Genomic DNA, 13,450 nt, shown 5'->3' on the forward strand with positions numbered 1-13,450 from the left:
TGAAGGACGCTTTATCCTGTCAGCACAAAGGGTTCGCTTCAGGAAGAGGGAAAGTTGGGTTTCCGATGCTTTGAATCATCAGGATTTTGCCAGGTTGGCAAAGTGGCATGTAGGTTAGAACTTTTGAAAGCTCTAGTTGGATTCGCATCGCTATTCACGTTTGGCAGCTGCAAAGGTGCATATTAGATGATTAGGCGGTTGTATCATTGGGTGATGTTCAGGTCGGAGAGCACTAGAACTATGTAGGGAAACTAGTGGCAGCATCGGAAAAGATTCGAGTAGACTTGGGAGCCAGAGTCCAAGATGCGGGAGCATTATCGTGAATGGTTCGCCACAGCAGGCTTCGAGGACGAAGCCTAGTTTAAGTGGGGAAGAATTGTAACATCCCAAGATTTGTCATTTATAGTCCCTGGGGATAGAAGGGTGAAGCCATGAAAGTCTAAGGGCTAAATTGCAATTATTGGAATCAGGAGGAGTAAGTTGTGCGTACATAAGGGTACACTGAGCATACTAGGCGCGCCCTAGTACGTTGGGCGTACACTTGTGTACGCTGGGCGTACTCATGACAGAAGGAAACCCTAATATTTAGGGTTTGGGGACTATATAAGCAACATTATGAGCACAAGACCCTCCCTTACCCCGGCCTCCACTGCTTAGAGTCGTTTTCCCCAAACCCTAGCCATTTCCTTTAGTGTTTGAGCTTTTTGAGTGTTTCTTGAGTGTTTTAAGAAGAAGGTGTTGCATCAAGGAGTTGGAGAAGAAGATCAAGCTTGTAGCTTTGAAGTTGGTTTGTGCCCTAGAAGCTCCAGAAGGTAAAAAGCTTGGAACTTTATACTTGTATGAGATAGATCTAGTCATTTTAGCTTTATGGAAGCATTCTTGTCCCAAAATGGTGCATGTTATGATTTGGACGAAATGAGATGTCCTTTCAGACCTTAGAGGAGGTCCTAAGTGATAAAAAATGGTGTCCCAATAGCTAGATTTGTCTCATGCATGAAGTAGGAAGGTCTTAATGAATTAAGACCATGTGTTAAGAACTTTCTGGACGTCCAAAGTGATAAAGTTCGAGACTTTATACTCCTAAGGCACATTTGGTCGATGGATCTGGAGTTTGGGCTTAAGTGCTTAAGCCATTAAGCACTTATTAGGATTTTGGTGAAACCCAATGTACGCCCAGCGTACTAGGTCAACCACCCCGATGGTGGTCAACATCTGGACGAGTATGCCCCGTGTACCAGAGGAGTACGCCCCACGTACGTTGGGCTTTGGGTTTTGGGCTGTCTATGGACTAGTTGGATTTGGGTCATTGTTGGACTTTTGTGTTTTGGGCCAAGTTTTGATAATGGATCTTGGAGTGAGGCCCAATTAAGGAGTTGGGCCCAATTTGGTAAATTGGGCCAATAATGGGTGTTGCTTAAGGGCTTTCAAGGTTATGGAATTGGCATTCGGCCTTGTCCCAATAAAGAGAATGGACATGAAGGATTGTATGGACCCCTAGTCAAGATTGTTATGTTGTGTAATGACTTGGTATTATTATGTGATAGTTCAGGATTTCCGGTGAGATTGCGGTTCGGGAGTTCGGTTCTTCAGTTCAGATCGGCATTACGAGGTGAGTTATTCTCACTATATCAACTGGGTCTAAGGCACCAAGTCCGGCCCTTTATCGGATTTGTATCCGGGTATTTGCTTGATATGTTATTGATCTGCTAGATCTGCATCCTGGTCGTTAGGATGGTATTATGTTAGTGACCTGGTTTAGGTCGGTATCCTGGTATATAGGATGATGCTATGTTAGTGACCAGTTAGGTCGGTATCCTGGTTATAGGATGGTTGATGTGATAGTGATCTGTTAGACTGAAGGTGGGCCAGAAAGACTGAAGGTCCGGTGCGGGCGGTCCAGTCGTATTTTAGACTCAGAGAGTGGACCAGGAGAACTGAAGGCCTGGTGCGGGCGGACTAGTCATACTGTAGACTCGAGATGCATGGCTGTTCTGTGTTTTTTATATGATATGTTCATGGTTGTATGAGGTTGGTATTTTGGGGGTAACTCACTAAGCCTTCGAGCTTAAAGTTTTAGTTTATTGTTTCAGGTTCAGCGGATGGCCGCGAGAAGGCGAAGTCGTGACCGTACACTTCCTCGATTTATGATGATGATGTCTGGGAACTCTGATGTTTAAACTATTTTGAAAACAAATTGTAATAACTGAATGGTTTTATATGATTTAAAAAGTTTTAAATTGGTATGAATTTTATGGATGTTACAAGATCTAAGCATACATGAGGAAAGTTTATGGATTTATACCTCAAGGTGCTCTGAAATGGAACCAAAATCTCGGATCTAGAGCTTCTCCTCTGAACCACCACCTTGCTTTGCTCTTCACTTGCTTGGAAAATGGCTTCACAACATCAAGATGCTCTCTAATGGCCTCCAAAGCTCCAAGAACACTCAAGGGAGGGTTAGGGTTTCGTGGTGGCTGTCTAAGAATGAGATGTAGGCTGACCATTGAGGCACATTATTCCTTTTATAGTGGCATAGCCCTAAAATTAGGGTTTTAGAAACTCTGAGCATACTCTAGGCGTACGCCTCCAACACCCGCGTCCACTTTACATCCCTACGTTGGGCGAACTTCTGCGCCTACCACCTTGCATGCATGGTACCTTCTTTCCACTTTTCTCCATTAGGGACCAATATTGCCAATAACTTCAAAGTGCTATAACGTCTTCGTCCCAAGTCCGTTTCCGACGAACTTTATATCCATGAAAAGGTGGCGAGTAGCCCTACGCTCCTAGCTACACCCTCAAGCCTAAAAACCTTCCGAATAGAACCCGAGACCCATAAAAGACCGAATCATCATATTACGCTTATGTCCTTGTCCTCCGAAGCCACAACTGAATATTTTCAAAACCGGGTGTTACAACCATGACATGAGATTATCGCCAAGATAAACACAAAACCAAGACGTGGACCAACGAGTTTTGGGACAACCCGCCCAATCAGCATTAGAGTAGGATACCAAGCAATCAACAGAAGATGGCCGGAGAGAAAGGCCATATGAGAGAGTACCCTGAAGATAACGAAGAATACATTTGTGAGCAAGAAGATGAGGTTCACACGTATCATGCATAAATAAACAGACCTGCTGAACAACATAAGCAATATCTGGTCGAGTGAATGTTAGATATTATAGATCCCCGACAAGGCTCTAATAGAGGGTGGGATCAGAAACTAGAGAACCATCAGGTGAGAGCTTAGATTTAGTGTCGATGGAGTGTTTCATGGGTTGCAAGAGGACATGTTAGCACGAGAAATGATTTCCTTGGCAAAGGCCATTTGAGAAAGGAAGAGAACTTGGTAGGAACGAGAGGCATAAATTCCAAGAAAGAAGGAAAGAGGACCTAAATCCGACATAGGAAATTCCTTAGATAAGCGAGAAATGACGTGAGATATAAGAGAAGGAGGGGAAGCAGTGAGAATGATATCATCAACATATAGAAGAAGATATATATGATCATTGCCCAAGTGAAAAGTGAAGAGAGAATAATCTGAGCGACTACTTTTGAACCCGAAAGTGTACCAGGAACGAGGTGCCTGTTTGAGGCCATAAAGAGCCTTGCGAAGCGGAAAAACATGGTGAGGGAAGGTGGGATGGACATAGCCAGGAGGTTGTTGCATGTACACTTCCTCGGAAAGGTCACCATGCAAGAAGGAATTATTGACATCAAGTTGATTGATGGGCCAGTTTTTAGAGATAGCAATACTAAGAACTGTGTGAATCATTATAGGTTTGACAATCAGGCTGAAAGTGCCGTCAAAGTCAAGGCAAGGTTGTTGAGAGAAACCTCGAGCCCCAAGACGACCTTTATAGAGATCGAGTTTTCCATGACCATCAAACTTGTGACGATAAAGCCAATGAAAACCAACAATATTAACGTTGGGAGGTCTCGGAACAAGATCCCATGTATGATTATAATTGAGCGCAAACATTTCGCTATCCATGGCATCCTTCCAATGTGGATCACAAATAGCTTGATTCGTGGAACGATGGATAGGAGAGATATCAGAAGTAGTCGAAAGATTGCGGATATGTCGTGGTCTAAGAGACCCAGTGCGTGAGCGCGTGATCATTGAGTGAGTGTTGGGAGGGGGAGGGGGAGGGGGAGGGGTGGCGGTGAAGGTGTAGAGACAGAGTCACAACCTGGAAAATGAGTAAAGGAGGTAACTGGAGCGGAAGAGTTTCTTGTAGGGATTGGGGAAGGGCCACCATGAACAATGGGAGGAGGGAAAGAGTCATCAGAGAGAAAATGATCATAATCAGAGACAGGAGGGATGTCATGAAATTCGGGAAACAAAAAATGTTCTTCATCAAAGATGACATGTCGAGATGTGATTACAAGTTGTGTGACGAGATTGAGACAACGATGACCACGATGATCAAAGGAGGGGTCAAGGTAAACACAAGCATAGGAGCGGGGGATAACTTGTGTTGGGCAGTAGGTGAGAGGTTTGGGTAACAAAGGAAACCAAACACACAGAGATGGTCATAAGAAGGAAATAAACTGAACAAAAGTTCAAAAGGAGTTTTGAATGAGAGAGTGGTGGTAGGGAGAAGATTGAGAGTGTGCACCGCAGTTAACAAAGCCTCAACCTAAAATTTAGGAGAAAGAGAGGCTTGGAAAATGTAGGTACGGACAGTGTTGTTGATGGTGTGAATAGCTCATTCAGCCTTGCCATTTTGCTGAGAGGTGTAAGTACAAGAGAAACGAACTTTAATATCTTTAGAGGCAAAAAATTGAAGTAATTTTTGGTTGTTAAACTCACGACCTTGGTCACATTGAAAAAGTTGAATGTCGGCTTGAAATTGAGTTTTAAATAAGCATGAAAATTAGTAAATACATCAAATACATCGGATTTAATTCGAAGCGGAAACACCCACAAGAAATGAGAAAAATCATCCAGAAAGAGAATATAATATTTATAACCACTAATGCTAGTAATAGGTGATGTCCATAAATCACAATCAATCAATTCAAACATATAAGAAGTTTTAGTTTGCGAAGAAGAAAAAGGTAAACGACAATGCTTCCTAAGCTAACAAGCATTACGGTGGGAAGCTTATTTGATGAGCTAGTAATAAAATGACAAGTGTTTAAAAACTGAAGCACTGAAGAACCAGGATGTCCGAGATGGCGATGCCAGATGGGGAGAGAGACAACAACAAAAGCAGTAGCAGATAATGAGGAGACAGATGAAGGAAGAATAGGATAGAGATCGTCGTCATTGTCACATCTTTGAATAAAAGTACCTGTCTCTAAGTCCTTCACAGTGAAACCAAACATGTCAAATGTAACAGAAACAGAATTATCGACAGTGAATTGACGAACAAAAACAAAGTTGTTAACCATGTTGTTTGACATTAGAACATTATTTAAAGTTAAACGGTTGTGAGTGTGCGGAAAATGAGTATGTCCTATTGAGTTACCGGAAGTAAAGCACCATTACCAACCATATAGATTTAAAATTACATGGCGTTAGAGAGAGCATATTACCTGAGTTGAAGGACATGTGAGAGCTCGCCCCGAAATCCAAATAAGTGTTGTCGGGTGGTGGTTGAACTGACATTGCTTGAAATACGGAATCCAAATCAGTGAACTTGGGAGGCGCTGATTACACATGACCACCAAAAGAAGCACCCGTGCGCATCGTTTGCTACTAGAAAACAATGGGATGATGTGGTGAAGTGAAGTATGAAGCATTGGAATTAGCATGTTGAGGAGAATAGGAGGTTGTTGTCACATATGGACCAACAGGTGTGTAAGCAAGTTGTTGATTAGCGGTGGTCTGCTGGGTCGGGAGACTAAACGGAGCAGCAGCTGCTACTGTGTTGGGAACGAGACCTGACCAGAAGGCGGGTGCTGAGCAGCAGGATAGAGGCCGAAGTGAGCAGGTCGTGTTCCTAAGAGACCAGCAAAGCTTTGCTGATGTTGTTGTTGTTAAGAGATACCGCCAGAAGTGTTGTACTTTTGTTGATTTCTTTGATTGTTGTGATTTTTGACCACCTGTTTCGCGATTTACCCGTATTAATTGACAAGGAGAAAATAGTTGAAGTTTGGGTTGTTGTAGGATCTAGGATGGAATCATTGGAAGTATCAAGAAACTCATGTAATAATAGCATATTTTTTGCTTCAAGAAAGGATGGAAAAGGCTTGGTGTTGGTTATTACATCAACAATGCTATGGTAAGAGGGTGGAAGTTGTCTAAGAATCTACATAACCAACTCGATTTCAGTAATTTGAGAATCAATATCTTTTTAGTCATCAATAAGGTTCTTTAAAGTATGACAAAACTCAGTGATCGGGTTTGCCCCTTTCTATGTATTGCGAAACTGATCATGTAACTGTAACATCCTAGACATCTTGTTGTTTCTAAAAAATTCTTCCAGTTTATCCCAAAGATCTTTAGAGGTGCAATCATCACTCGAGATTATTTGAAGCAAGCCCAGATCACAAGTGTTATAAAACCAAGATTTGATACGTGCATCAATGGAATACCATTCCTCATCATCTTCACTCGAGGGTTTTGATTTTACAGAAATATGACCATAAAACATGGAACCTCTACACATATTAGAGAATATTTGTTTCCATAATTTATATCTAGACCCGTCAACATTAAACTTGAAGCCGAATTGATTGTAGACATCTGTAAGAGAACACACAAGACTTAGGGTAGAGGGTGTGGATGTCGATGATGATGCAGGAGTGGACATGATGAGATGAAGACAACGTTACCGTATGGAAAAAGGAGGCACAACGGAAGTAGCTTGGTGAAGAAAAAACAAACCATTATGATGAAGCAAGTAGTGTGCTGAACAGTTGAATAAAGGAGAAATGCAGGATCGGTAATAGAGAAGCGATCAGAGTGTACGACCAGGAGAAAAAAAATCGTTGTAAGGTTTCTTTTGCTGTAGTCGTACGTGGGTTAAAATCCTAGCTTTGATACCATGTTAATTGTGGAAAAGCCTCCTTGATTACGGGCGTTATACTGCAATGAATATATATATATATATATATATATATATATATATATATATATATATATATATATATATATATATATATATATATATATATATATATATATATATATATATATAATTTACATAGGGGTCCATATACTATACATAAACAGAGAAAATAACATATAACTTAACAACATGTTGCATCCTCTCTTCCGACACCATTTTGCAGAAGTGCACTCTATCTTATGCAATAACAACACCATGTGAAACTATTACCTTTTTATGTTTGCATAATTTAGATAAATTCTTTTACGCAGTGAAGATGACATGTAGCTTGTTTTTTTCGAACAACTGGATGATTTTATTGAGAAGTTAAAAATTACAAATGAATGGAGAGAATAGTCGATTAATCTATCAATCAACATATTCCTTCTACTATTATGCCCGTCAAAAAGAACATCATTCCAGAAATTCCACATAATGACAATTAAAGCTTCCAACACCTTTTGTTTGATAGGATAGAGTCAATCTAATTAACCACCTCTTAAACATTAGTGAAATCTGGAAAAAGGTAAATTGTACCATCTCCTAAAGAAACACCATAGAGTTGCTGCAACCTAACAACAGAAAAAAAAATGTGCTCTAAGTCTTCTATGTCAGAATCACATATACTACACACAACAGAAGGAATGTCCATGTCTTTAGCATCTAAGTTAACGCTAGTAGGAATTTGATTTAAACAAAGACGCCAATAAAAAATGTTAACTTTCCGCGGGATATAGTTAACGCTAGGAGAATAACTTTATCAATATGTCTTTTGACTTCAGCCATTGTAAAAGAATCTAAGCCCCCTAAATTCCAAATCCATCTATCACTGGAAGCCGAAAATTGAAAAGCAAGAAGTAAATCATGAAGTTGCTGTAAAAGCACAAAAACACCATATTCGATAGGTCGATTCCAAGACCAACTTCAACCATTCCCATTCCATCTATGTTTAACAAAAAATTATTTATCAGTTTCTAAAGTAAACAATCTAGGGAACAAGTCATTAGAGAATTATTACTAATCCAATAGTCCTTCCAAAATAAAGTAGAGTTTTCATCACCCACCAATCTTTGAACCCCATTACTAGGAATTATGTCGTTATCATAAAGTTGATTTATAGTACCTATAGCTTTAGCCCATACTCTACCCTTCAAAACCGAGCCTCCATCCGAGAAACCCACTCCAACGTTAGGGCCATGCATACATTTTAAGACCATGCACCATAAGTCGTGAGGATTATTTAAGAACCATCACTTCCATTTGAAAAGAAGAGCCTTATTAAACGAATCCATAGAACAAATTTCAAACCCGCCTTTTTATTTGCTAGCCAAGATGATATCCTATTTCACCCAATGAAGCTTTCGTTCACCATCTTATGCCCCCAAGAAAAAACTCGATCTCAGCTTCTCAAGAAATTTATTAACGGTTATTGGCATTCGGAAAAGCGACAAGAAATAAATCCTAATACCATTTTCAGAAGCATCGACCGGACACCAATCGACATAAGTTTAAGCTTCCAAACCGAGAGCTTCTTCTTGAACTTGTCAAGAATCGACTTCCAACCTGCATAACAAGACATAAAGGCTCCCATTGGTAAACCAAGATACTTGAAAGAATATTTAACCGCCTTACAACCTGTAAGAAGCAAATTGTTTTATCAGAGAAATCGAAACTCTCACACCAAATATATTAGACTTGTGCAAGTTCACCTTAAGACCAGAAGCCATGAAAAAACACTGCAAAATACCAATCAAATTGAGAATATTTTCGCGACTCCATTCTCCAAAAAAGATTGCATCATTCGCATAGAAGAAATGAGATAAACGGAAATCTTTGTCACCAATATTAATGCCATGTAACTCTTCCATTGCAACTATAAAAAGAAAATGAGAAAGAGGATTAAATTAACACAATCCCCATTTTATAGAAAATTCATGAGTGAAGCTCCCATTTATCAAAATTGAAGACCGGATATTAGTAAGATAACCCCGAATTAAATCATACCACTTCTCAGAAAAACCCATGCTTTCATAATTGAGAAAAAATAATCCCACGAAAGGAATCATAAGACTTCTCGAAATCATCTTTAAAAATCATATATTTTTTCTTCTTTCTCTTACACTAGTCCACCACCTCAGTAACAATCAACAGGTCATCTAAAATTTATCTATCTATGACAAAAGCAAACTCCTATAAACAACGACTTTAGCAAATAAATGTGTTGGACTAATGTTTCCGCCACCCCACTTTGAAAAGCAACTATGAACACGAATTAAGGTTATCACATTTAAATTAGCTTAATGCATATCACAAACTTTTATATATTATCACAAATTAAGGTTATCACATCTAAATAAACCCATCAGATACGTGATCACCCCAAAACGTAGAAGAAAGATAATGAGATATATAGCTAAGGCTATGTTTGGTGTGCTGGTTGAAAAGCTAGCTGATAGCTGAGAAGCTAACTGTTAAATAAAAAGCTAGCTGAAAAGTTAGCTGTTAAATAAAAAGCTAGCTGCTAGCTGAAAAATATAAAATAACATAAAGGACATTTAAAAGAATGTGTTTCTATAATTAATTAAGGGGTATATTTGGAAAAAAAAATTTAAAAACTCCTAAAAAGTTAGTCTAAGTAGCTTTTTAAAAAAGGTAGCTTAAAAGTTACTTTTTGGCTTGCCAAACATGACAACTTAAAAAAGCTCAAAAAATAAGATAGCTTATCAGCTAGTTCTAGCGCGCCAAACACAACCTAAGGGTATTATGGTCAATATAAATTTCATTAATAATTAAAAAGATATTAAATAACAACAAATGATTAAAAAATGTTTAAAAGAAGGTTTTAGGACAATATAATATTTTGAATGTTTATTTATGGTATATATGATATTTTAATTTTAGACAAAGTAAATATGGTATTTTGTTCTTTGTTTAGGGTTATATATAAAATTCTCCAAATAAAAAGAAAGAAAACTTTTTAATGATTCAAAGACAATTCCATTGTTATATTATTTGATTATCATGTAAACATAATTAAGAAAAGAGGACTATATCTTAAACAAATATTCATAATGATTCATACATAACCTCTATGTCAAGTCATCACATTTAATGCAATCATGAACATTCATATGAAAAGATATGAACATGGTTAACACATGAACACAAAAGTAATCATATTTCGATACCACAAATTAATATAAACATCACAAATTAGATGAACAAAAACAGAAAATATACTCTAATATCATATATCGCCATATTGATGTAAATAAAGCGAAGTTGTAGATCCTCTGGGACCAATGGACCATATATTGATTTAAGCCCATTTTTAGATTTAGTTAGCTTGGTATATTTAATATAAAAAATAGTATATTTATAACTTGACATTATAAGATTGGTTAATAATAACCAAATTATTTATAGATACTTACATGGACCGAGATCGTCCATCAAGAGCTTACAATAATTAAGTCACAGTTTAAGTGATTATCAATACATTAAGTAATAATTCCTTTAGACCATTTTACCCCCATCGATCTAATTTCATCTAACGTATACATACACCATTATTGTTACTATATATATTTACCTTCTACATCAGCAGTTAGCAGTCTTTTGGTTTCGTAGGCTCAGCAAGAGACTCAGGGGATAGAATCGTCTTTTCATCAAACCCCCAGAATTGTGAAGCTTTCACATCATCCCTAGCCATTAATTTTGAAAACTCTTGGTGATCATACTTCATTGTCGCCTTTCCACCAAACTCAGTAGGAAGATTATCAACATCAAAATATGATTTCATGAGCTCCACACTCTCTTTATTTTTCGGGTACACAAATTTAACCTTTTGGAATGTTTTCGGATCCAAGAAATATTTAACAATCTGTATATTAATAATGTAAATGGTGTATAATTAATTCTCCAATTGGGAATTTGGAATTTATGTGAATGAATATTGGAAAATGAAACGAACCTTCCAAAATGCTTCGAATATTCGTGGTGGGCTGTATAAAATTGCGATAGCTAGCCTCTGTGGATAATGGTTTTGTAGTATACTGATTGTGTCTCGAGCGGTTTTAATTGGGACATTGATGCTAAAAAATAATCCGGTAAAGTCTATTAACCACACCATTTCTTCTTGCCCTTCTGGGAGATTTAGGATAGCGTTCTCCATCATGTATACTAGATGTCTAATTTGGCTGTCCAATGATGTTGTATTCTGCAATAAGTCTCATTATAAAGCTTATTACGTAAACCTTCAGCTGACAAGACATGACATGACAGAACAGGTTGTACTGTATTTCACATACATTGGACTGGACCGAGACTGATGTGAATGTGACAAACACTTTTTTGTCTCCCCGAAAAAGATGGAACAAGGTGGAACATGACTCGCTATCGATCTCTCGTCTGTGCGAAAGACGTAAATGCCCTTCTCATCTTCATCATCTAAAATAGTCATAGAAAGCTTGTTTGGTCCGATCCAGTCACGTTATGTCCCGTCCTGTGTAACAAGCGCAGCCGAAGAAGGCTGCGCTTGTTACACGGGACATGACTAGACAGGAAGAGGCTGGACAAGCTTTTATGACTATTTTTGATGATGAGGATGAGAAGGGCATTTACGTCTTTCACACACAGATGAGAGATCGATAGTGGGTCATGTCCCACCTTGTTCCACCTTTTTGGGCGGGACAAAAAAATGTAACTTTCGTCACATTCACATCAGTCTCAGTCCAGTCCAATGCACGTCAAACGCAGTACAATCTGTCATGTCATGTCCTGCATAACAAAATGGATATGAAAAGAAATTTACGGAATTAAGGGTCATATAATCACCTGCAATCCAGGTTTCATTATGAGAATAGTCCTTCCAAACCGATCATGAAAATTTGCTCTAAACAGTTTCCCAGTTTCACTTTCAACTGCAATTTCTTCCTAACAAGTGAGACAAAAACAATACTGTCATAATGATGGTTAATATTTCATTTAAAGAAACATCAAGATGTATGTGACACTGTCACCTACCCAACGGATTTCTTCTGGTTTATAGGTAGATCGCCATGTAAGGGTCTCTTCCAACATTTTTTTTGCTTTCTCTACATTCCAATTACGAGCTTCCAGATATCTTTTCAAGCATGCATCAGTACAATATAATAAATTTCGCCCAGAAAGTGGACCAAGAACAGATTTCAGCTCGTTGACCTGCAACGATTGAAAAAAAAAATGTCCAATTTTCATAAAAATTAGAAATGCTGAAGCAAATTATTGATATTCCAATAAAGAGGTTATAAAACGAGAGAAAAATGATAATTTTCGGCTTGTACTTACCTTAATTTCAGGTTGCTGTTCAAGATGTTCATGCTCTTGTTGTTTCTGAGAAGTCCCATGACGACGAAACATGGAAGCGATGATAAATTTGTGCTAACTACAGATGGAAAATTAAATCGATTTAGATAGTCGGATAATTTGTTGTAAAATTGCATACATGGATTCGAAGCAATTCCAAACCAATTGGAACTGATAACGTGAGGAGATGCATATTCGATTGAACAAACGATGATTCAATTTGAACGAAAAAGGGGTACGATGGTGAAATTGTATACAAATTGATTGAAATTAAACCTAATTTCATAAATTGGAAAGCAGGAACTACAGCAGGATGCTTCAATCAACTTCCAAAAAGTAAGCTTAAATTAATCGTACTGTAAGATTAAACAATTAAACAGTAATCTTGATCTCTTCTTTCATTTTTTTTCTTTAATCAAGCACTCAAAGATCAGTGAAGAACCTTATACTATACATAATTACATACATGGATCATGAGATCTATTATAACACGCACAGTATAGAATTCGAAATTAAATCAATTAATTACTAGCCTTTAGCGTAAACACAAGCTTATAAAATCATTACAGATACGATTTCGTTTGAAAAGTAGTTCCGATTCAGAGATCAAAAGAGAGAAAATACCGGTGTACGCAGGCTATAGAGAATTAGAGAAGCAGATGAGTGTGTGTAATAACGTTCCACGAAATATCTGGGAAGCCACAAAAGAATGCATGTGCCTGAAGGGGTTATTTCAATATTTTGGATGAAACATTTTTGATAAAAAACAGAAAAATATTTAATGATTATTCAACAAATAATAAAAAGGTTTTTTATTAACAACTAACTAATTCCATTCTAAAAAGCATGTCAAGGCGAAAATATAAATATGCCTTTTCGAAAAACCAAATGGTGATGCTGTTACGCGTGATGTGTCATGTGTGATAAGGTAGTTTTTTCTTTCCATATGCATTTTTTCGATATGCATTTTCTTACCGGTATGGGATTTTGTTAACTTTTTGCTAAAAGTTGATATAATATTTCTAAAAATTTGATATATT

The 13,450-nt window shown here is 37.7% G+C and overlaps 1 protein-coding gene across 4 annotated transcripts; it reads right to left on the reverse strand.

Moving 5' to 3' along the window:
* Window positions 1-7,961: 7,961 nt before the first annotated feature.
* LOC145115414 (uncharacterized) lies at window positions 7,962-13,182 on the reverse strand. 4 transcript variants are annotated; one of them, XR_013711552.1, is made up of 8 exons: window positions 13,035-13,182; window positions 12,393-12,489; window positions 12,090-12,266; window positions 11,901-11,999; window positions 11,038-11,283; window positions 10,657-10,947; window positions 8,774-8,937; window positions 7,962-8,627 (listed from the first exon to the last, which is right to left on the reverse strand). XR_013711552.1 is itself a non-coding variant. In XM_079051707.1 (6 exons), the coding sequence occupies exons 2-6, from the start codon at window positions 12,462-12,464 to the stop codon at window positions 10,672-10,674; spliced, it is 870 nt and encodes a 289-aa protein (XP_078907833.1). In that variant the 5' UTR covers window positions 12,465-12,489; window positions 13,035-13,182; the 3' UTR covers window positions 10,454-10,671. The 4 variants fall into 4 exon arrangements, 2 of the variants coding, with proteins under 2 accessions (XP_078907833.1, XP_078907834.1); XR_013711551.1 differs by having other exon boundaries at window positions 7,962-8,699; XM_079051707.1 differs by lacking the exons at window positions 7,962-8,627; window positions 8,774-8,937 and having other exon boundaries at window positions 10,454-10,947.
* Window positions 13,183-13,450: the final 268 nt, after the last annotated feature.

Source organism: Lactuca virosa, chromosome 5 (assembly GCF_052849685.1).
Source record: "Lactuca virosa cultivar CGN04683 chromosome 5, Lactuca_virosa_CGN04683_v6, whole genome shotgun sequence".
NCBI lineage: Eukaryota > Viridiplantae > Streptophyta > Magnoliopsida > Asterales > Asteraceae > Lactuca > Lactuca virosa.

Excerpts from the sequence above, each read along its gene's own strand:
- LOC145115414 (XM_079051707.1), bottom strand. The coding sequence starts at position 12,464 with ATGTTTCGTCGTCATGGGACTTCTCAGAAACAACAAGAGCATGAACAT. Across the intron at positions 12,000-12,089 it reads AACCAGAAGAAATCCGTTGG|GAAGAAATTGCAGTTGAAAG; the intron begins GTAGGTGACAGT and ends CTCACTTGTTAG. Across the intron at positions 10,948-11,037 it reads TATTCGAAGCATTTTGGAAG|ATTGTTAAATATTTCTTGGA; the intron begins GTTCGTTTCATT and ends ATTAATATACAG.